Below are 19,319 nucleotides of genomic sequence, written 5' to 3'. Positions count from 1 at the left end.
GCCTAAAAAGTTCTACATTAATGGGGCGATTTGTGTGAAAAAGCTCCCTATTAGCAGTATTGAGCTTCTTAGTTTTCAAATGTCAAATTTGAACTCTTTTATTTATTTAGCTCTTAATAAAAGGGTATATTTAGATACGTATCTTAGCAAAATATAAGTGCACATTTTTGTATACTTTTTACATATAATTTAAATAAGTAATACATATTATCTTTTTATTAAATTTAAATATATATCTCGATAAAATTAAAAACGTACTTTTTATATATTCTTTAACTATAGTTTGATGACACATACTCTTCTTTTACTTTGTTAATGCTAAATGGGTACGAAATATATATACCATAACTATAAGTTTTTTTCAATAAAAAAAGTAGTATAATAGTAAATAAGTAAAAATAAATAAACGAGGCTATAAAATAATTTTTCTCTTAAATGGTATGAAGGAAAAAAAATGGGCTAAAGTAAACGAAGCTAGGAAAGGTAAATGGATGATTGACCTGCGACGCTTTTGGCGGCTAGTGGCGTGCGACAGTCCCCACGCACAAATAGGGATTCAGATAAATAGAGATTTGGAACGGTCGTCGGCGAGAGGAATAGAGAAATTAGAATAGGAATACAAGTAAGAAAGGAGAGGGCTTATAGGATGCAGCGGGACGCATCGCAGTGCAACACCTACAACTACGGCGACGCCGTCTACTGGGATGCTCGCTACATCGAGGAGGGCGTCGCCTCCTTCGACTGGTACCAGCGCTACTCCGCCCTCCGCCCCTTCGTCCGCATGTTCGTCCCCACCTCCTCTCGCGTCCTCATGGTCGGCTGCGGCAATGCCCGTATGTGCGCACTTCGCTCTTGCTTTCGTTGCGAAATTTATTTTTTGCCACTTTTTTTTTTTTGTTGGGAATGATCGCGTACGGATTAATTCTTGGAGATGATTTGTTGGATAATAGGCGCGATGTTCTCTTTGGAGCATTTGGGCGAACATCTTACGTGCAGATGGTTGCATTTGCATGTTGAGTTGCAACTAAAGGAAGCATTTTTTTTATGTAAAGCTGAGAATGGGAGATAATTTCATTGAAAGTTAACCATGTAGTTCAAGGTGGAGGGGTGTATGATGCAGTCGGAGGGATTGGGTCCCTTTGGTAATTTTTGTCTGTTAGAGTCACCACAAACTGAGCATGCATGCAAAGAAGCTAATGTCACTTTTATTAATCTTGGAGTCTTAACGGTTGAGAAGATTTGGCTACTCTTTACTGCTGTCGGTTGCTTTTTTTTTTGTTTTTTGTTTGCTTACTTTCTATTATTGCATCAACCTTTTCTTGTTCATTCCTCTTTTTGCTTCTTTATCTCTCTTAGTCGTCACTTTTAGTTGGTATGATTACGTTTCATTTGACTTAGGAGAGTTCGTTTCCATCAACAAAGGTGATAATTTTGTCTTTCATCCAAACTCTTTGTGTGAGTAGGAGAATCAGATTGATGCTTCTGAGTTATAAGATCATAGGATGATAAAAGCATGTATCTACTGATTCATTTCTCATCTAGAATAGGACTCTGAAAGTCGGACACACCATTAGGGATGTCACCTAACATTAGAGGATAGGTGTTTTGGCAACAGTTGGTTGCAAGTCCCATTTAATGACTTTAATCATTTGTCTTTGCTTTTTGGGCTTGAATTATGTTTCTACCAAAATTTGATAGGGAGGTGTTAGATTTCCTATTATCCAGTACTACCTTGGTCATTGGTGGAAACTACATTCTGTAAGAGCTAAATATCTACCATAATACTAGTCATAAATTGATCATCTTTATGTAAACATAGAAACAACATAGTTTGTTCCATTTACCAATTCTGCAGTCCGCCATTTCTCAGAATTATTACTATGATTCCTTTTCTTGTGAGCAAGCGTACCTGATAAATTGCTTAAATTAAAATATTCAATTTTCTGTCTTGAAGCACCGGTTAGCTTCTATCCTGATTTCTAATAAGGAGTTGTCTGTATGATGAAGTTTCGTTGACATGTCCTTTTTTATCCTCTTATTTGAATCTCTAGTGCTTTTTGAGGATAAGAGCCAGGGTTCCAAAAATCGGCTAATCCCCAATTTGGGCCCAATACCAGTCAGTTGGCTAGTATTGGGTGGCTATCGGTTGTATCGGCTAATCCAACTCGGGATTGGCCAAATTTTGATGTCCCAGTTAATAAGTGTGTGCTCTCCTTTTTCTTCTCATGTTTCTCTTCTTCTTCTTCTTCTTCTTCTTCTTCTTCTTCCTCCTCCTCCTCCATTATTTTCCATCTCTTTGCACTGGAAACCTATTACTACTGAGTGGCACTTAGCTGTCATGATCTTTCTCTCTTTATATATACATACATATATATGTAGTTAATTTGTGATTTTTTGTTGTTATGAAGGTAAATTATTATTAAATTTTTTACATATGATATATATTATATATAATTATTATTTATTTTTGAGTAAGTGAGTACTTTTTATTTTTTAATTTTTGTAGTTTTTAGGCTTTATATGTGAGTGATTATTATTTTCTTATTTTATTGTAATTGTTTCTTAAATTTTTATAAAATTTTCTGCATTTTTAAATAATATTTATAATTTATGTAATTGAAAAATAGTTTGATATGATATGAGCGGTCGACGTTTTCTACGCACAACCTTTGAGAAATTGGTAGTTGTTCTCTCCTATTCTTTTCTTTTTCTTCCTTTTCTTACATTTAGGAGAGTCTTATGTTATTTGTGAGGTCAGATATTTAATGCTCTGCCAGCTCAACATGATATATAATTATATATAATATGCTTGCTGAACTGTGTACTAGACTATCGCTGGAGTGTTATGCTGTAGCTTTTATGCTTTTACATTCCAGGTTTCTCTTTGACTGGGCAAATATTTCCTTGTCACTATGTTGGAAGATTAGAGCCTTCAAGGAGTTTCTTCCTAGTGTGTCTAGCCTAGTTTCAGCCTTCTTCTGGATTTATGAAATAATAAATTTTCTCAACTGTTCCAAATTTACTCATGACATTCTACTTAGCATGTTTTCCATAATATCAATGTTCATAAATAAGTAAAATTACTTGAAAGTAGTACTTTTACAGTTTATAAGTGAGTATAGCAGTGTACTTCCTACCATCGGTAACCAACACTCAGCTACTATGCACTTCTTCTAAAATGTTCACAAGGCATACAATTATCCATGACCAACTTTGAAGTCATCTTCCATGTTTTCTGACCTTGTTAAAATTGATCACTTTTCTGATCAGGAGAAAATATGTGCTAAGCAATGGACAAGCTGAAGCTACATGCAAGACAGCTTTGGATCGCATGCTTAACACATATACATAGTATGCATACATGAATTTCTTAGTGTGTCATTGGTTGTAGATCATATATGCGTCATGTTGAATACATGAGTTTTCACCATATCTGATTGGTCTAAGTTTACTTCCACAAAAGCTAGGAGCTGGAGTTTGCAGGACTCTGTACTGGAGTGAAAATGTCTCCTGCATTTTGGTGAACGTTATCATCATTAAATGATGCATGTATGATTTCAGTTGTTTAGAGCTTTGTGGTAACCTTTGAATATTGTACTGAGAATTTGTAGTTCTTCAAAAGCTAATTGAATTTGCTTTTTTCCCTCTGTAGTTATGTCAGAAGATATGGTGAGGGATGGTTATATCAACATAATGAACATCGATATTTCATCTGTTGTCATCGAGATCATGAGAAAGAAATATGTAAATATTCCACAGATGAAGTGTATCCTTTTCAGTGATTCATTTCAGTTTTTTTCATATAACTGATTGGCATGTCACATATGCTATTGATTTCCTTATGGTTTTTAGATATGCAAATGGATGTACGGGATATGAGTTTCTTTGATGATGAGTCCTTTGATTGTGTCATTGATAAAGGTTTTAATATTGGGTGTTGATTCTCTTGAATTTTGCATTATATACTATCCTTGTGACTAGTTATAAATTCATTAATTGTATTTGTTGATGTTGGTCTCACATATATTGACCTTTTATTTAGGGACGTTGGATTCTTTAATGGTAAGCATCGTATTCTTAGTGCCTTATTTACACCTTAACATACTAATATTTCTAACTTTCTATTTTGGATCTTAGTGTGGTACAGATGCTCCACTCAGTGCCTCCCAAATGCTAGAAGAAGTGAGCAGGTTTAGGCTATATCACCTATGGAATTTTACTTCTTAAAAAATGTCCCTTTGGATCTCAAATGGTCCCTCCTTTGTTCAGTTGTTCACCTAATATATTTTACAATTTAACATTAAACAATTTTTCAATGTAGGCTTCTTAAACCTGGAGGGATCTATATGTTGGTAAATTCTGAGTACATACAAAAGATTTACTTGCAAATACTGTTTGATTACCTCAATATTCCAGAAGTTTAGTGAGATACATTTGTTATTTTTCACAGATAACATATGGTGATCCATCAGTACGTGTGCCCCGTTTGAATCAAGCGAGATGCAATTGGAAGATTACGCTGTACATTATACGTGCGTACACGATACACCTTCATTCTACTATGTTTTCGATCGAATAAGTATTCCTTGCTTTTCTGTTCGTATTAGATATAGTTGTTAGTTTTCTCTTTTGTCGTGCTGCGGTAGAAGGAAGAATATAATGTTTGCAGAAATAGAAGTATTCATTTCCTTTTCTGGTTTTCTACTAGTGTGTGTCTTTTCTTTTTCTTTTTCTGGACATCCATCATATGAATTCTCTATGTTCAGGAAAGTTGTGCCCTTGACTGGGTAAGTTTTCCTAGTTAAGGAAATCATACAAATTTAAACAATTAATTTACAAAGTTTAAAGATGAGTGTTCCACTTGGGGGGCCTTTGCCATGTAGAGACATTTTAATTTAGTTTGTCTATACTTTAGTTCCAAATTGAATGTGCCTCTACCTGTGGCTTTTATGACCTTTGTCTAATCTTCACATGTGATCTAAAATCATCTCAACTTTACAAAGCAGTTATATCTAGTACTTGTGCCTTTATAGAAAGGACTATGTAAAATGCAAAGCAAACTCTTTATCTCGTAATTATGATACTAAGATATGAATGTGCAAAATGTTGACTAAATGATTCTTGAGGATTGTTAGGTCCAATAGGAGAATTGGCTTTCACAATTACACTTTGAATGTGGTATGGCTTATCAAGGTTAAAGATAGTTAGATGCTTAAATGCTTCCTGAAACTGAGAAGATTCGAGCGTTTTATACAACTAAAATTGATGGCAATTTGTTTAAGACATTATGATAATCTAAATAAGTCTCTTCCACAAATATAAATTTGAAACAAATTTGTTTATTACTTTTCCAACATTGTGATGGAGGGTTGCTTATTGATCATTTCCCTGAATCCTGCTTGGCTTAGACTTTGGACTAGAAAAGTTCATGACTGCTGCTAGCTACGAGGGCTTCACCTTGAGTGTCCTTTCACTTGCTACATGGTAGCATTGGGCTATTAATAGTTCTGCACTATCTTTAGCAGGACCGGCTTATCTTGGAGGTCAATGATGTTATTTTTCAGCCTTTCTTTTCTTTATTCTCTGACATATGTCTTCCTAATTTTCAGCCAGACCTGGATTTCAAAGCCGTGCAGGTTGTAGTTCTCCGAAATCTATCATGGAACCTGTTCCACTGACAGAGAAGGGTCTGCTACCAGCTAATTTTGTCCTCGAAGATCCAGACTCCCACTACATTTATATTTGTCAAAAGATGGATGGGTTGATGGGGATCGATACCACGAATACAGGACAGGTAGAAGCAGCAATTACACAATAACGAGAGTTGTTAACTTGCTGATAACTTGTCATGTATTGTGTATCAGTATGATTTAAACATTAAGCCGAGTGATCGATACCATGAATACAAGACAGGTGGAAGCAGCAGCGATTGCACAATAAAGAGAGTTGCTGACTTGCTGTAAACTTGTCATGTATTGTGTATCATAATGATTTAAACATTGAGTGGTGATTGTGCCGATATAGTTGGCCGTCCAAGGTGTACCCATTGGATTTTAGGACTTGAAAATTCACAGCACTAGTTGCAGAGTACATTTTTCATTTCAGTGATGTAGGGAAAATTAGCTTAGTGTTTGCCTTTTTGATGTTGCAGTTTATCTGCTTTGTTATTCTTTTCCTCTACTTAATAGTTTGCACTTTAGAAGATTGAGAAACCCTTGAAGAAATGTTTGAAGTGCCATTGAGCTCCTATAAACTTGTGACTGGTAAGAATTCAGGTCAGCATTGTAATGTGAATGGTTTGATCATACAAGACAATTTGGCTCTTTTTATTTTATTTTTTTTTATTGTGCGTCTTTCCTGATCTTCTCTTTTCTAAGATATCTTGCAATTATTAACATTCACTATCAGAAAACTCAAGGACAACATGGGGGGGGGGGACTTTGAAGAAAAATTAGATGGGAAATTCACCTGTGGTTGTGTCAATCTTATCATCATCCCGTATAAAGAGCATGTCAAATTTAGACAGCTTCAGCTCCTGCAATTACTACTCGCCAACTTTTGCAATCTTTAAGTACTGCTAGAACTTTTGCTCTACCTGCTGCACCTGCTACTACTACTCCACTTCATTCCTTTCCTTTGGTTATATAGCTATGTAAGTTAGTTTAACTGGCTACCAGCGTTAAGTTTTCACACTTTAATCCAAAAACTGAATGAGTTTGTTCGAGAAAAAAGGATTAAGTATAAAGAAAATGTCTTTTTTTTTTGGTCTGGTTTTAATCTAAATTGGCAAAGGTTTTAGATCTAATACTAAGCTAATAACCAGCTGGTAAAAAAACTTAAACATATTATGATGAAAGATCCGAGTGAGTTTCCAAAATAAACATGATAGTGTAGATTGTTAATTTCCCACATACATCGCATAAACATAATTGTATTAATTTTATTCTTTTTCAGGTGTAATGTGAGATGAATCATAGTTGAAACATTAATATAACTTTGCTTATTATTCATAAAGGGGAGAGAGAGAGAGAGAGAGAGAGATATGATGTGAATAGTAACACCAATATCTTATGCTGCCTTCGCCGTCCCCACGGCACGGCGCTGCACTTTGCTTTCTCTCTTTCTTTCCCTTTTCCCCTTTCCCTCTCTTCTTTTCTCTGTGGGTCCAAATCCGAATCCAAACACGGAAACCCTACTGAGGAGAGGAGAGGAGAGGAGAGGAGAGAAGAAGATTTGAGAAGAGAGGAGATGAGATGAACACGGCCGTGGAGGATGCCCTTACTCGATCTCGATTTGCCCTTCTGCTGCGATTAGTGCGGTGAGACGCGAATCGGACGACGACGTTGATGACGATGTTGATGCCAGCTTCGGGCCCGGGTCCCGCCGCTGCCGCCGAGGATGCGTCGCTTTCCTCGAAGCGAGTCGCCGACCGTTACCTGAAGCGCGAGGTCCTCGGGGAGGGTACCTATGGGGTCGTCTTCAAGGCCATCGACACTAAGGTCGGATAACTCGAATTCCTTGGATGGATTGTTTTTAAGGTCAAGATGCAGTGGATTTAGTTCTCCGATTCGTTTTGATTTGGTTAAATTGATGCCTTTTATGGTTTTGGTGTCAATTGTGCTGCTATTTCGAGGTTGTTTGCCATGGTTTTGTTCGTTGAAGTGAAAGTGACCATCACTGGACATATGATAGTGTGAAGCTAAAGAGTTATATGAGCATGGCTCTTTTATTTTCTCAAACAGAAGTATTAGAGGGAGCGTGCCGTTAGAGAAGCTTAACTTTGTAATGGATTTATCCTTGACTCATGGTACTAGAATTTGTGCTTTGTTTGAGTTCTTTACATGTACTTCACATTGGTGCTAAATGCAGATAACTTAGACTTCCAATTTGTCTGACTAGATGCAGATGTTAAATTGATATTTCTTTGATTCAGCTATCTTTTGTACATTTAGAACACTGCTTCTGTGGTATCCATCTTTTATTCAACATCTTCCCTCAAAGCACTATTGATCTATTGAGTTTCAAATAGGATCTGTCATACCCATATTTTTATGTACTTAACATAAAAATGGTTTTGCATTATTTTTTCCCTTCTCTATTTTTCGTGGAGAGGCTGGCATTTGATTACCCAGATTGAGATATTATGATTTCTGAATAACTAAGACAAGATGAACAGATGCCACTTTCAAAGAATTACAAATTAAACTATATAATTGAAATATATGGCTGTAGGAAGAATAATCAGATGATAGTTTGTCTAGTTGACTCCCTCCATGTTGTTTCCTTGTGTTGTCTTAGTATCCTTGTTGCATGATGCTGGAGGGATTCCTTCTTTCGATGCTCTCTAGTTTTTATTACAGGAGGTTGACATGGTAAATTAGATCATTATTCTTCAAACATGGTAAATTGTTTTGGATAATCTCTCATGGTATCCCATTCAATATTAGAAGAGAAGTGCATAGATTGTAATTTTGACAGGATGTAGAGTGTTTTCTGAAATTTTTGTATGGTTTCAGATATGCACTGGATTAGAATGTTTGTTTTCTTCTTGCTTTTCCATTTTCAATGATAAAAGTTACTTCTTTCAGGTTCAAATCTATTCTCAGATTCATCGGGAGTGCTAATTAGATGTTCATAGTCAAGTTGCTCTCTAGATAATAGGATCATTAGTTTCCTGCTCAAATTCATTATGCATGTTGATTCTTGTGGGCATTACAAATTTCTTTTTTGTGAAGCAGTTAGTATATCATAACTCTTCAATTATATTATCTTCATAAAGGTATTGAGTTACAGACAATATCACCAAACTAAAGAAATCATGGGGTGATGCGCTGATGGCAACACTATGAGTTAAAGAAATTATTCTATTTGCTTCTTTCTAGAACATAGTATTGACTCATCTTCTTAAAGTAATGCTATTCTTTTTTGGATGAGAGATGCTTTGTATAATGGATGTAATTTAATTATTATCTGTGGGAAGTGTGTTAGTTTCTTGTCTCATCTCTCTTCCTCCTCCTCCTCCTCCTCCTCTTCCTCTGATCTTGTATAATGGCTCGGGTTTCTTCTGATCTGGACAGGGCATGCACTTTTAGCCATGTTATTGCTCTATTTCTCCAGAGGAACCCTTAGTGATGTTCTTCTAAAATGGTCTCAGTTATTTGTCTCCTAATTGCTACTGTATGTTGATGAAATAACAGTAACTTCCATATTCAGATTAAATGGCTAATATGTGTGAGGTGGCTTGCAGACTGGGCAAACAGTTGCTATTAAGAAGATTAGGCTGGGGAAGTACAAGGAAGGTGTAAATTTCACTGCTCTAAGGGAAATTAAGCTGCTAAAAGAGCTCAAGGATCCAAACATTATTGAGTTGATTGATGCTTTCCCTTACAAGGGTAACTTGCATCTGGTATTTGAGTTCATGGAGAGTGACCTGGAAGCAGTTATTCGTGATAGGAATATTGTGCTTTCTCCAGCTGATATTAAATCTTATCTTCAAATGACATTGAAAGGACTTGCACTCTGCCATAAAAAATGGGTCTTGCACAGGTAGTTTCTATATTTTTCTTCAATGTTTTCTTCTGAAAAGTAATATTGACTCTAACTATATTACAGGGATATGAAACCTAACAACCTTCTGATTGCTGCTGATGGGCAGCTCAAGCTTGCAGACTTTGGTCTTGCACGCATTTTTGGAAGCCCCGACCGCAAGTTTACTCACCAGGTTATTGTTTTTCCCATTCAGTGTTTTTTCATATCCTTTTACCAAGACGTAAAATAGAGGAGAAAAGCAAGGTTGCATAATTTTAGGCATACATTGTATAGTTGTAGTTTGACTTTTTAATTAAATGCACATCTGACAGATCATGTTGTCAATAGTAAGCTATGAACTTATTTGGAGCAAGACAATCAAATGATGTAACTACATTGAGCAGAATCTTTCATGTACTGCTGCAATCAAACACATCCTTATTCATTTTTTGAAGGGATAATATTGTCTCTATTGATAACCTAATTGAGCACTCAAAGATAAGAACTTTTTTAGAAAAATATGTCACAGGTTGGTGAAACAGTTAACATTGATCATATACAGCCCATATTGCTGTGTATGAAACCATTGAACCCCTAATTGGTACTTTAGACCTTGTTCTTGCCACCTGTCTCCACATATACACATGCTTATGCTCCTACTTCAGGTAACTAAAGCTTTATGCTCTAATATGGACATTCAATCTTCTCTTGGTTCAACTTGGTGGAATCTTTTTAATGACTTCTTTTTTTGAGTATTTTGTGCTTGCTACCTATGCAAGGATCCATTTTCATACAGAATTAGGTAAGTCAGATATTGACCAAAGGCTTAGTTGTTGTTGTGCTGCTGGTGTTGCATTTGGTTTGATTTAGTATAACACCTAATACTGGACAAGCTTGACTTCGGCACTTTTTCTTCAGAGGAATTCAAAGGCATTATGCATTACTATCCTTGTTTTTGAAGTTCATTTAACCTGTATTATGATTCTATGAAGTTTATGAATAGATTGATTATTTTATAATTTGACTGTGGAACTAAGTTATATATATTTTTATCCATCTCTTTTGATATTTTTTCTTAGTGCTTGGTTTGATTGGTGCAGTTTATCTTTCTCGATTATGTTGGTACTGGCTACCCTATCATTGTTAATATCCTATTCCTCTTTAATATAGTAGTGCATACTTGGGTTGCAAAGAACAGAAGTATGATTATATGGTATATTCTTTGTCTTTAGGTTTTTGCACGTTGGTATAGGGCACCTGAATTGCTGTTTGGTACAAAACAGTATGGAGCTGGAGTGGATGTATGGGCTGCAGGTTGTATTTTTGCTGAACTTCTTCTTAGGCGACCATTTCTGCAGGTTAGTCTTGCTGATTTGATTAGCTGTATTGCAAGGCTTTTCGTTTATCAGCATGGGCATGTTGTGTGATCCAAATCAATGCATAATTGCACACTATTGCTACAATTAAGATTAACTGATTATTGTACATTGAGGAATAAGGTAAGATCTTGTCATGAGGAGCTGAATTTACTACTGGGAGCTTCATGTGAGGTTTTTCACCTGAAGTACTAAAATAGGAACTATATATTAGTGTTGGGTAGGCCTCTGCAGGTAATAACTGTTTAGAAAAGTATTTGATAAAATTTGGATTTTAATCTTGGAGTAGAATGCAGATAAGGGAAATCACCTTTCTTAGGGTCTCTTTAGTCATTCTTTTTTATTCCTCTTATTCATTTTAGAAATAAAAGTTAAATGTACCTATTGAGAGGTGTTAATACACCATCTCTTGATTTTGCAAAATGAAGTATATGGGTATCTCTTTTTCTTTTTCTTTTTCTTTTTTGTGAGAGAGAATTGCAAACTTAATGGTGCCCTACTGCTGGGAGTCAAATTTAGGGATACTTATACAATATGAGCCCCTTTAACAATTTGAGCACTATCCCATCGACCATGTGGCTTTTTATTTCTGAAAGTGGATTGTATAATAGATTTTGTTGGCTAGGAATCTATAGTTTGTTCATAAATGTGTGCTTATTGTTTTCACTGTTGAGGTTGGGTATAAGTTTGCAGATGTAAGATTTTTAGGATTCTTATGTTTTCCATGATAGACACTTTATCTGGGAATGTTTTTAATGACTAGTAAAAGGTACAGATTGTTATTATGAAAGATTTCTCATAATCTTTTAGCCCTCTTTTGGTTCTAAGTTATCTTTTTTCCTATTCTAGATTAAGGAACATTACTCTAGATTTGCAACCAAGCATCATATTATCCCTACTCTAGATTAGAAATATTATAAAGTTATTTTACACATAAGCTCAGTTAAAATTTCACGCTTGATATGACTAAAATCATTTCAAAAATGAAAAGTCATCTCTCCTCTCTTCTACCACCCACTTATCTCATTCTAGAAACCAAAAGTTTCTCTCAAAATTTTCACCTATCTTTTCTCTCCTACCACCCACCTATCTTATTTCTTATTCATTATGCTTTGCATACTTAAAAGTAGATGTTAATATGTAGCTAGTGTCAAGGATAACCATGTGAGGGCCGGCACGGCATGTGCCACAAGAGTAGAGACTCCACCTATCGCTGGCCTTATGCAAGAGAGGGAAAAGAAAGTAATGAGGAAGGGAAACTACTTGCTTTTACTTTTGTGCTCATCATCACCCTTCGCTCGCGTGCCCTATACCTTCGTGCTCATCATCACCCTTTGCTCGCGTGCCCTAGTGATGATGAGGAAGAATGATCCATAACTTAAGTTAGATCCACACAACGGATCCTTTTAATCCAACCTACTTCCACCATCTTCTTCCTCATTGCTAGGGCATGCCAGTGACAATGATGACTTTGCGAATTGCTACCAGGAGGCGAGAGGATGCGGCGTCCCTCATGCCACATGTTGGTGTGTTGCTGACCGACACGCTCTATACTGCTTGTCATGGCAATCCTTGGCCATTACATATATGGAGAAGGAAGCTGTTTATATAGAATTCATGCATTGCATACATGAGCTACAAGTGTGAAAGAATTATTGTTAATATGTAATCATTGCATACATAGAAAATGATAACGATAATGCATATATGAGCTATAAGTGCAAAAGAAGGCCGATTTATTATATGGTAGTACATGTAGATGTTAATATGTAATCATTGCATACATAGAAAATGATAATAATAATGCATATATGAGCTATAAGTGCAAAAGAAGACCGATTTATTATATGGTGGTATATGTATATGTTAATATATAGTCATTACATACATAGAGAATGGTATTGTATATATGGATACATGCATTGCAGATATGAGCTATAAATGCAAAAGGTCAATTGATTGTATGGTAATACGTGTAGATGTTAATTGTAGTCATTGCATATATAAAAATTGGTAATGCATATATGAATGCATGTATTGTAGATATATGAGCTATAAGTACAAAAAAAGATTGATTTATTGTATGATAGTAAGTGTAGATGTTAATTTATAGTTATTGTATACATAGAGATGATAACGCATGTATTTATGCATGCATTGCTGAGATAGAAAATGATTGGGCATATACTTATTTTGTAGGGTGGTTTAGTTCATCTATCCCATCAAACCACTTTGTCACCTCAAAAAGTATTTTTTGTAATTTCATTAAAGGGAAGCAAAAGTTTCCTGCTTATTTATATTTATACCTCAACTTTATATAACATCAAAAGTAATTATTATACTTTACAACCAAATATCAAATTATCCCGCTCTAGTTTAAACTTTAAAGGTACAGTTTTAAGAGTAATAAGTTAGAATATCTACTCTAGATTTTCCTTTAATCGCAAACCGAATCGAGCCTTAAGGATCTTTTAACAAATGAGAATGTTTTTTCTAATACATGCATACTATGGGGAAAAGATTTAAGGCAGTGTGCTTTTATGGGAATCAAAAGGACCAAATTTCTACTTTCATCAGCTTATCCTCTCAATTGTTTTGCTGAATATGCTCTTTTCATGCAGAGGAAGAAATTCTTTTCTTTTCTGTCTTTCATACAACTAAGAAGGCTTTCAATTACTAAGGTGTGGACAATTTTTCCCTTTCCATGGCAGGGTTCAAGTGACATCGATCAACTTGGAAAAATATTTGCAGCTTTTGGAACCCCTAAGCAATCTCAGTGGCCTGATATGATTTACCTTCCAGATTATGTTGAATACCAATACGTTCCTGCACCTCCGCTGCGTTCATTGTTTCCTATGGCCAGTGATGATGCTTTAGATCTATTATCAAGAATGTTCACATATGACCCAAAGGCAAGGATAACTGCACAGCAGGCACTAGAACACAGGTGATGGTACTTATAGTCTCTGGAATTACACTATTGACTAGTTAACTTCGTACATAACTTCTTTGTGATTTTTTCAGGTACTTTTCATCTGTACCAGCGCCAACAAAACCATCATTGCTTCCGAGACCACCTCCCAAGGGAGACTCACTGAATAACAAGCCATTGGACTTAAACTCGCAGGATGGTCCTCTTGTTTTGTCTCCACCGAGAAAGTTGAGGAGGGTAACAGTACAAAATGGAGAGTTTGAAGGGAATATACAGCAGCTAGAGAAGCCTGAGGATCATTTCAGGGAGGCAAGGCAAGCAGATGAGGCCTCCAGCCAGAGTGGCAAAATGCCAATGTCAATTGATGTTGGAGCTATATTTGGCTCACAACCATTCCCTAGACCAAAATTGAACAGGTAAAAGTTGGTTGACCAAGTATAATATATACTAACAGAAGTCATGTAATGCATCAGCATTCAGGCATTCACTGTTTAGTTTTAGTCAGAAGTCTAGTTTATTTCAGTGAAGATGAATTAACATTTGATCTTCTTGCAGTGCTGACAAGTCACATTTGAAGAGGAAACTTGATTTGGATCCTGAATTTGAATACCCACAGTGAGATTTTAAAAAAAGAGCCTAATTATGGTCTCTACTTTTGGCTTACACGCTATAAATATGTTGCTGCTGATACAAAATTTCAAGAAGTTTGTGTTCTACGACTGCCAAACTGAAACTTAACCGGCAAGAACAGCGCGGTGATCCCAATCAATACTGGTGCAAACCATGTGAAGAAAATGTACACATTTGCTCCGGATTCATCAGACTGAGACATAATTCAGGAATATGAGCCAGTCCGCCAGGACTTCTATACTGAGGCTTTGATAGACTTGTAATCTTATTTGATATATTTCCGTTCATTAGAGGAAGCAAAGATGAAGTAGTGAGCTGAGACTATGATGATTATTTTTTATCTTAATAATGTTTGTGATGCTCATCATTTTGTAGATAGGGTTCATGATATCTTTCAAGACTTGGATAAGCCCCTGGCTTTACATGATTTTGTGAGGACCAAACATGTTGTACATCATAACCCACCCCCTCAAAATCCAAAATTTACATCAACATATGCTTTCTTTGTTTGCTGAGATCTCCTTGGAGGCGACCATGATCGTTTGTACCATGGCAAAATAAAAAATGCCACTCATATTAACCGAGTTTTTAGCTTGTTCATGCACAACTAAGCGAAAGGATGACCAATTCGTCCTTGTTTAGTTGCCAATCTCGAGACCTACGTACGTCCGGTTGAATGTACTATGATAAACATCAAAAAGAAAGTAGGGTTTTCTCTTAAATGCCACAATCCACAAACTTTTTACTTCCTCACAAAGTAGCAACGAAGCTGAATCTTGGGATATTCTACTGCATTATTGAACGATTATTACTTCGATCCAAAAATCTCTACTTGCCAGAGACAACTGGGAGCAGTCTGATTATTTTTAAAGTCAACAATGCATACACTCATACGCTCTTAATTCTCTTCTGAGAAACCAAAAGATGCTGCCGAAGAGCAAGCATCGAGATCCAAGTAAACCTTGATATCTTCTCTTTTATCATCAGCAGCAATGCAGAGCTCAAGACAGTCTTCAAGATCTGAGCCTCTAACCCTTTGAAGAAACCTGCAATGCCTTCTTTATTCCATATAGCGAACAAGGCATCCGTCATTGTTTTGGGAGATTTAGGTTGGCCAGCCTTGTTGTCCCCATCTTCTGGATCGGCGGCTTGGATCATGACCTTACACCTGCATACAAGAATAGGTGTATCATATCGCACCAGTTAGTACCAGGGTACTCAAGCAAACTATTAGCAACACAACAAGCAAAAGTGAAAAGTTGGAAGAGGGCAAAGAAATTTTAAGCAATTATATTGACTACTAAGAAAGTGGTGCTTCTTTATCTGGATAGTAATGTTTGAGCAAACATATGAAAGGTCCGAATACCTGATAGCTGGATATGTCAGTAAGGTTGCCACACTCTTTGATATGGCACCCAGAATGAAAGCTGAGAAGGCAGAGAGAGCAGCTGGAGATGAATTCCCAGTAGATGGCAGATCATTCATGCTCCGTCTCAGCAGAAGTTTTTGTTTCAGCTGGTCAAATACAGTATACTGCACATGTCAAAAGGCAAAAAAAAAAGTTAGGATGACCATTCTTTTTAACTGTTGCTGCAAAAAGTGTTTTGCTATTTCTTTTGATAATTGTAAAGCTAAAGGAAATTAATTATAGTTTCGATACGTATAAATATAAACCAATTGCATAATTGTTGCGGATGCACCAAGTATTAGAGATATCAGCAAGGACAAGCTAAGCTGTTCAATTCATCTAGCTTTCATATAAATTTTTTTACAAAAATAAAAGATAAAAATAGCGTAATATAATTGCTCTTTATAGCTATGCTGAGATCTCCATGTCTCATAGCATTGGTTAGCATCTTCTGAATCAATTCACTACAACACATCTTCCTAAATCAGAAAGTAAGCTCAATGATGAGTCTTTACTAGCTTAGAGAGATATCAGATTGGTAGTAATCTTGATTTCACAACAACAGCGATCCAAGGAGAGCAATCAAAAAGACAACCACCAAAACTTTACTTCAAACCATTTCAGCAGGCTACTAATCTTAATTGTAATTTGGGGAGGGAGGAGTACCCAAATTGAAATTAGTATGATGAGTGAGTTACCACAAGAAATAGAAAGTTAGCTATATAAGTGAATCGTGTCATTTCATTGCCACACATAGAGTTCCTTGATAATAAAAGAAAATATTAAGACTTTATAATGCTTTTATATCATTCTGTTGTCAACTTGTCATATCTCAAAATCTTATGGTCTAAATCTGTTTTGCCATGTCAAATTATACTACCTTAATTGCACTGATAAAAGGGAAGGAGTACCCAAATCGAAATTAGTATGATGAGTGAGTTACCACAAGAAATAGAAAGTTAGCTATATATGCGAATCATGTCATTTCATTGCCACACGTAGAGTTCCTTGATAATAAAAGAAAATATTAAGACTTTATAATGCTTTTATATCATTTTGTTGTCAACTTGTCATATCTCAAAATCTTATGGTCTAAATCTGTTTTGCCATGTCAAATTATACTACCTTAATTGCACTGATAAAAGGGAAGTGCGGCCATGAAATTACAAAATTCCACAAAATAAAAATATTAAGCTTTCTGCAGTAGTCCTAGACTTCATCATTCCAATATAAAAATATAGTACCTGAATAGCAGGATTTGAGGTCAAGAGAAGAGATATTCCTAGGCCATCAAATGCTTGAGTCCATGAACCCTCTGTAAGAGTTTCCCACAATCCCTTGGATTTTCCAAACGCGCTCGTTTGCATTCTAGAAGATGCTGTATCTAACGGCTGGATAATAAGAAGAATCAACACAAGAAAGTATAAAACACATGGGAATATTAATTACAGTTCTACACAAAAAGTTTACACTATATACACAGGGAAGTGCATAAACTTTGCAGTGTCTGATTTCGAACCCAGTTCTAAGTCACGCACCTGTGTGATAATAGCAGTGCAAGCACCAGCAGCAGCCGCAACTACCAAGTTAGCTTTTGTTCCTACAGATTTAGCTCCACTCTTTTCTAAATAAAGCCGTTTGAAATAGCTATAACCATAAAAATAAACAAATTGCGATATGAAAGATTGCAAATTCTTCGTCCCAAGCCCTTGGTAGAGAGAAACAATTTGTTTGTTTGAGATTGCTTCCCATAAGACATCTGAAAGATTCCTGAGAAGCAAAATAGGAAGAAATTCAATAGATGCTTGTCTCATGTAACCTACATCAGGCACAATAAAACAACTCCATAAATCTGGAAAAGTAACCAAACTATGCTGAAAACTCAAGTAAGCGACAGACAGTTCAACTTAAAGTTAGTCAGGAAGTCCAGATTTTCATGCATTTGTAGAGCCATGAAGATATATTTAAATAAGTATAATTATGAATAATAGTTGCTAATCATAGAACTTATATGCTCTTTATCATTTCTATGAGATGCCATAAAGTCCATAAGCTGCATAAATATAAACCAATGGCTTAATTTGTTGAAGTATGAACAGAGACATCGCTTGATCCAATATGTCAAGTAATATCTCGTGAATGTTTACTGATCTAGGGAAGATAGGAAAATAGCTCATAAAATTTTCATTGCCACCACAACCCAAATGGGGGCATCTTTGATTTTCTATTTCTTTCATTATCTGTCATAGTACTGGGACCATGTTTTCCCAACAATAAATAATCATGCAAATAAATCTTTATAGCGAAACACAGGCATCTTGTTATCAGGGCCTGATGGCATACCAAATCTACAAAGACCAAAATAGATTTTTTTTCCTTCTGCAATCCCAATTGAATAGATCAGACAACAGTCAAAATCGTATAAATCATCGCACACAATAACTTTTGACTCTTGAACAAGTCACCGATACACCCACGCATATTTCTGATCATAGTTGATGATCGAAAATAATAGGTAATTTGGATCAAGTTCCAATCTCGATAAAGAAAATCTCAAGCATGCGATCAAAAAAAAGGGGAAAAAACACAAAATCGTGGCAACAAGATGAGGAATACGGATCGGGATTTAGACCTGTATTTGATCTGGCCGTGGGTTTGGACTTCGGCCTGGTACTTAGTCTTGCAGGTGTCGAGCGGATACAGCACGGTGGTGCTCACCAGCGCCCCCACCGCCCCCGACGTCGCCTCCGTCAGCGACTCCCAATCCACCCCCGACATCTCTCTCTCTCTCTCTCTTATTCTTTCCTCTCTCAGACGAGGAAAAGATAAAAAAACAAAAAGCTTGCCTTTTTCTTCCTGTATATGTCGCAGTAGCAGTAGCCAGTAGCAGTAGTTGTTGGAGTTACGCCTTGCGGTTCTCTCTCTCTCTCTCTCTCTCTCTCTCTCTCTCTCTCTCTCTCTCTCTCTAAATTCGTCTCCAAGAAGAACACGTCACTGCACACCGAAGATTTCTGAGCGCATTTGATCTTGGGAAAAGCAATGCGCATAGCATTCTTTTTATACCGTATAATGTTTGACTCGGGTTGATCCCAGCGCCGTGTCTATTTGGGAGAGGAGGGGGGGTTTGGTGGGAAGAGCAGTCGGCTTTGATCTACACTCTAGACTCTCTCTAGAGACGAGTTGGGTTTTAACGTGGAACGCGGTCACTATTTCGTTTGTTGACTGGCCTGCCCCTCAATTTGGAACGAACCGAGATTCTTTGCAATTTACCCACTTCTTCCTTCTAGTTCAGATGGATCCATATGCTTGATATTAAATTTCCACAAAAAAAAAACATGATTTGGTTGTTCTCGATGATAGAATTTTATATGAGCCGATCTTATATAGGTCAGTCAAGATTAGTCGTCCGATATGCATCAATTGTGATTGCACTTGCTTAAATCAT

General features: G+C 36.3%; 3 protein-coding genes across 9 annotated transcripts; 2 read left to right on the top strand and 1 right to left on the bottom strand.

Annotated features, from left to right (window-relative positions):
* The first annotated feature begins 572 nt into the window (after positions 1 to 572).
* On the top strand, positions 573 to 6,127 carry LOC140782818 (uncharacterized). 6 transcript variants are annotated; one of them, XM_073129610.1, is made up of 11 exons: positions 590 to 833; positions 3,271 to 3,351; positions 3,464 to 3,549; positions 3,653 to 3,766; positions 3,853 to 3,921; positions 4,043 to 4,062; positions 4,138 to 4,190; positions 4,322 to 4,352; positions 4,451 to 4,532; positions 5,610 to 5,794; positions 5,865 to 6,127. In XM_073129610.1, the coding sequence occupies exons 4-11, from the start codon at positions 3,655 to 3,657 to the stop codon at positions 5,961 to 5,963; spliced, it is 651 nt and encodes a 216-aa protein (XP_072985711.1). In that variant the 5' UTR covers positions 590 to 833; positions 3,271 to 3,351; positions 3,464 to 3,549; positions 3,653 to 3,654; the 3' UTR covers positions 5,964 to 6,127. The 6 variants fall into 6 exon arrangements, with proteins under 6 accessions (XP_072985708.1, XP_072985711.1, XP_072985712.1 ...); XM_073129611.1 differs by having other exon boundaries at positions 592 to 837; XM_073129612.1 differs by having other exon boundaries at positions 700 to 833; positions 3,468 to 3,549.
* An 860-nt stretch (positions 6,128 to 6,987) lies between these two features.
* On the top strand, positions 6,988 to 14,828 carry LOC140781334 (cyclin-dependent kinase D-1-like). 2 transcript variants are annotated; one of them, XM_073127274.1, is made up of 7 exons: positions 6,988 to 7,499; positions 9,248 to 9,546; positions 9,613 to 9,721; positions 10,761 to 10,886; positions 13,616 to 13,851; positions 13,929 to 14,252; positions 14,392 to 14,828. In XM_073127274.1, exons 1-7 carry the CDS (start codon positions 7,347 to 7,349, stop codon positions 14,453 to 14,455), a joined length of 1,311 nt encoding a protein of 436 aa, XP_072983375.1. In that variant the 5' UTR covers positions 6,988 to 7,346; the 3' UTR covers positions 14,456 to 14,828. The 2 variants fall into 2 exon arrangements, with proteins under 2 accessions (XP_072983375.1, XP_072983376.1); XM_073127275.1 differs by having other exon boundaries at positions 7,096 to 7,807.
* A 404-nt stretch (positions 14,829 to 15,232) lies between these two features.
* On the bottom strand, positions 15,233 to 19,034 carry LOC140781335 (peroxisomal adenine nucleotide carrier 1-like). Its single transcript, XM_073127276.1, has 5 exons — positions 18,507 to 19,034; positions 17,413 to 17,644; positions 17,119 to 17,265; positions 15,833 to 15,999; positions 15,233 to 15,634 (listed from the first exon to the last, which is right to left on the bottom strand). Exons 1-5 carry the CDS (start codon positions 18,650 to 18,652, stop codon positions 15,355 to 15,357), a joined length of 972 nt encoding a protein of 323 aa, XP_072983377.1. The 5' UTR covers positions 18,653 to 19,034; the 3' UTR covers positions 15,233 to 15,354.
* Positions 19,035 to 19,319: the final 285 nt, after the last annotated feature.

This window comes from Typha latifolia, chromosome 2 (genome assembly GCF_019914945.1).
Source record: "Typha latifolia isolate L0001 chromosome 2, TyphaL0001v2, whole genome shotgun sequence".
Lineage (NCBI taxonomy): Eukaryota > Viridiplantae > Streptophyta > Magnoliopsida > Poales > Typhaceae > Typha > Typha latifolia.
The sequence above is the reverse complement of the archived record's forward strand: the minus strand, read 5'-3'. Positions and strand labels throughout refer to the sequence as shown.

Coding starts and splice junctions, on each gene's coding strand:
- LOC140782818 (XM_073129607.1), top strand. CDS start 647: ATGCAGCGGGACGCATCGCAGTGCAACACCTACAACTACGGCGACGCC. Junction 3,922..4,042: donor TGATTGTGTCATTGATAAAG/GTTTTAATATTG, acceptor CCTTTTATTTAG/GGACGTTGGATTCTTTAATG. Junction 4,533..5,609: donor GATTACGCTGTACATTATAC/GTGCGTACACGA, acceptor CCTAATTTTCAG/CCAGACCTGGATTTCAAAGC.
- LOC140781335 (XM_073127276.1), bottom strand. CDS start 18,652: ATGTCGGGGGTGGATTGGGAGTCGCTGACGGAGGCGACGTCGGGGGCG. Junction 16,000..17,118: donor CCTCAAATCCTGCTATTCAG/GTACTATATTTT, acceptor TGACATGTGCAG/TATACTGTATTTGACCAGCT. Junction 15,635..15,832: donor CTGACATATCCAGCTATCAG/GTATTCGGACCT, acceptor TCTTGTATGCAG/GTGTAAGGTCATGATCCAAG.
- LOC140781334 (XM_073127274.1), top strand. CDS start 7,347: ATGACGATGTTGATGCCAGCTTCGGGCCCGGGTCCCGCCGCTGCCGCC. Junction 13,852..13,928: donor CAGCAGGCACTAGAACACAG/GTGATGGTACTT, acceptor TGATTTTTTCAG/GTACTTTTCATCTGTACCAG. Junction 14,253..14,391: donor CCTAGACCAAAATTGAACAG/GTAAAAGTTGGT, acceptor ATCTTCTTGCAG/TGCTGACAAGTCACATTTGA.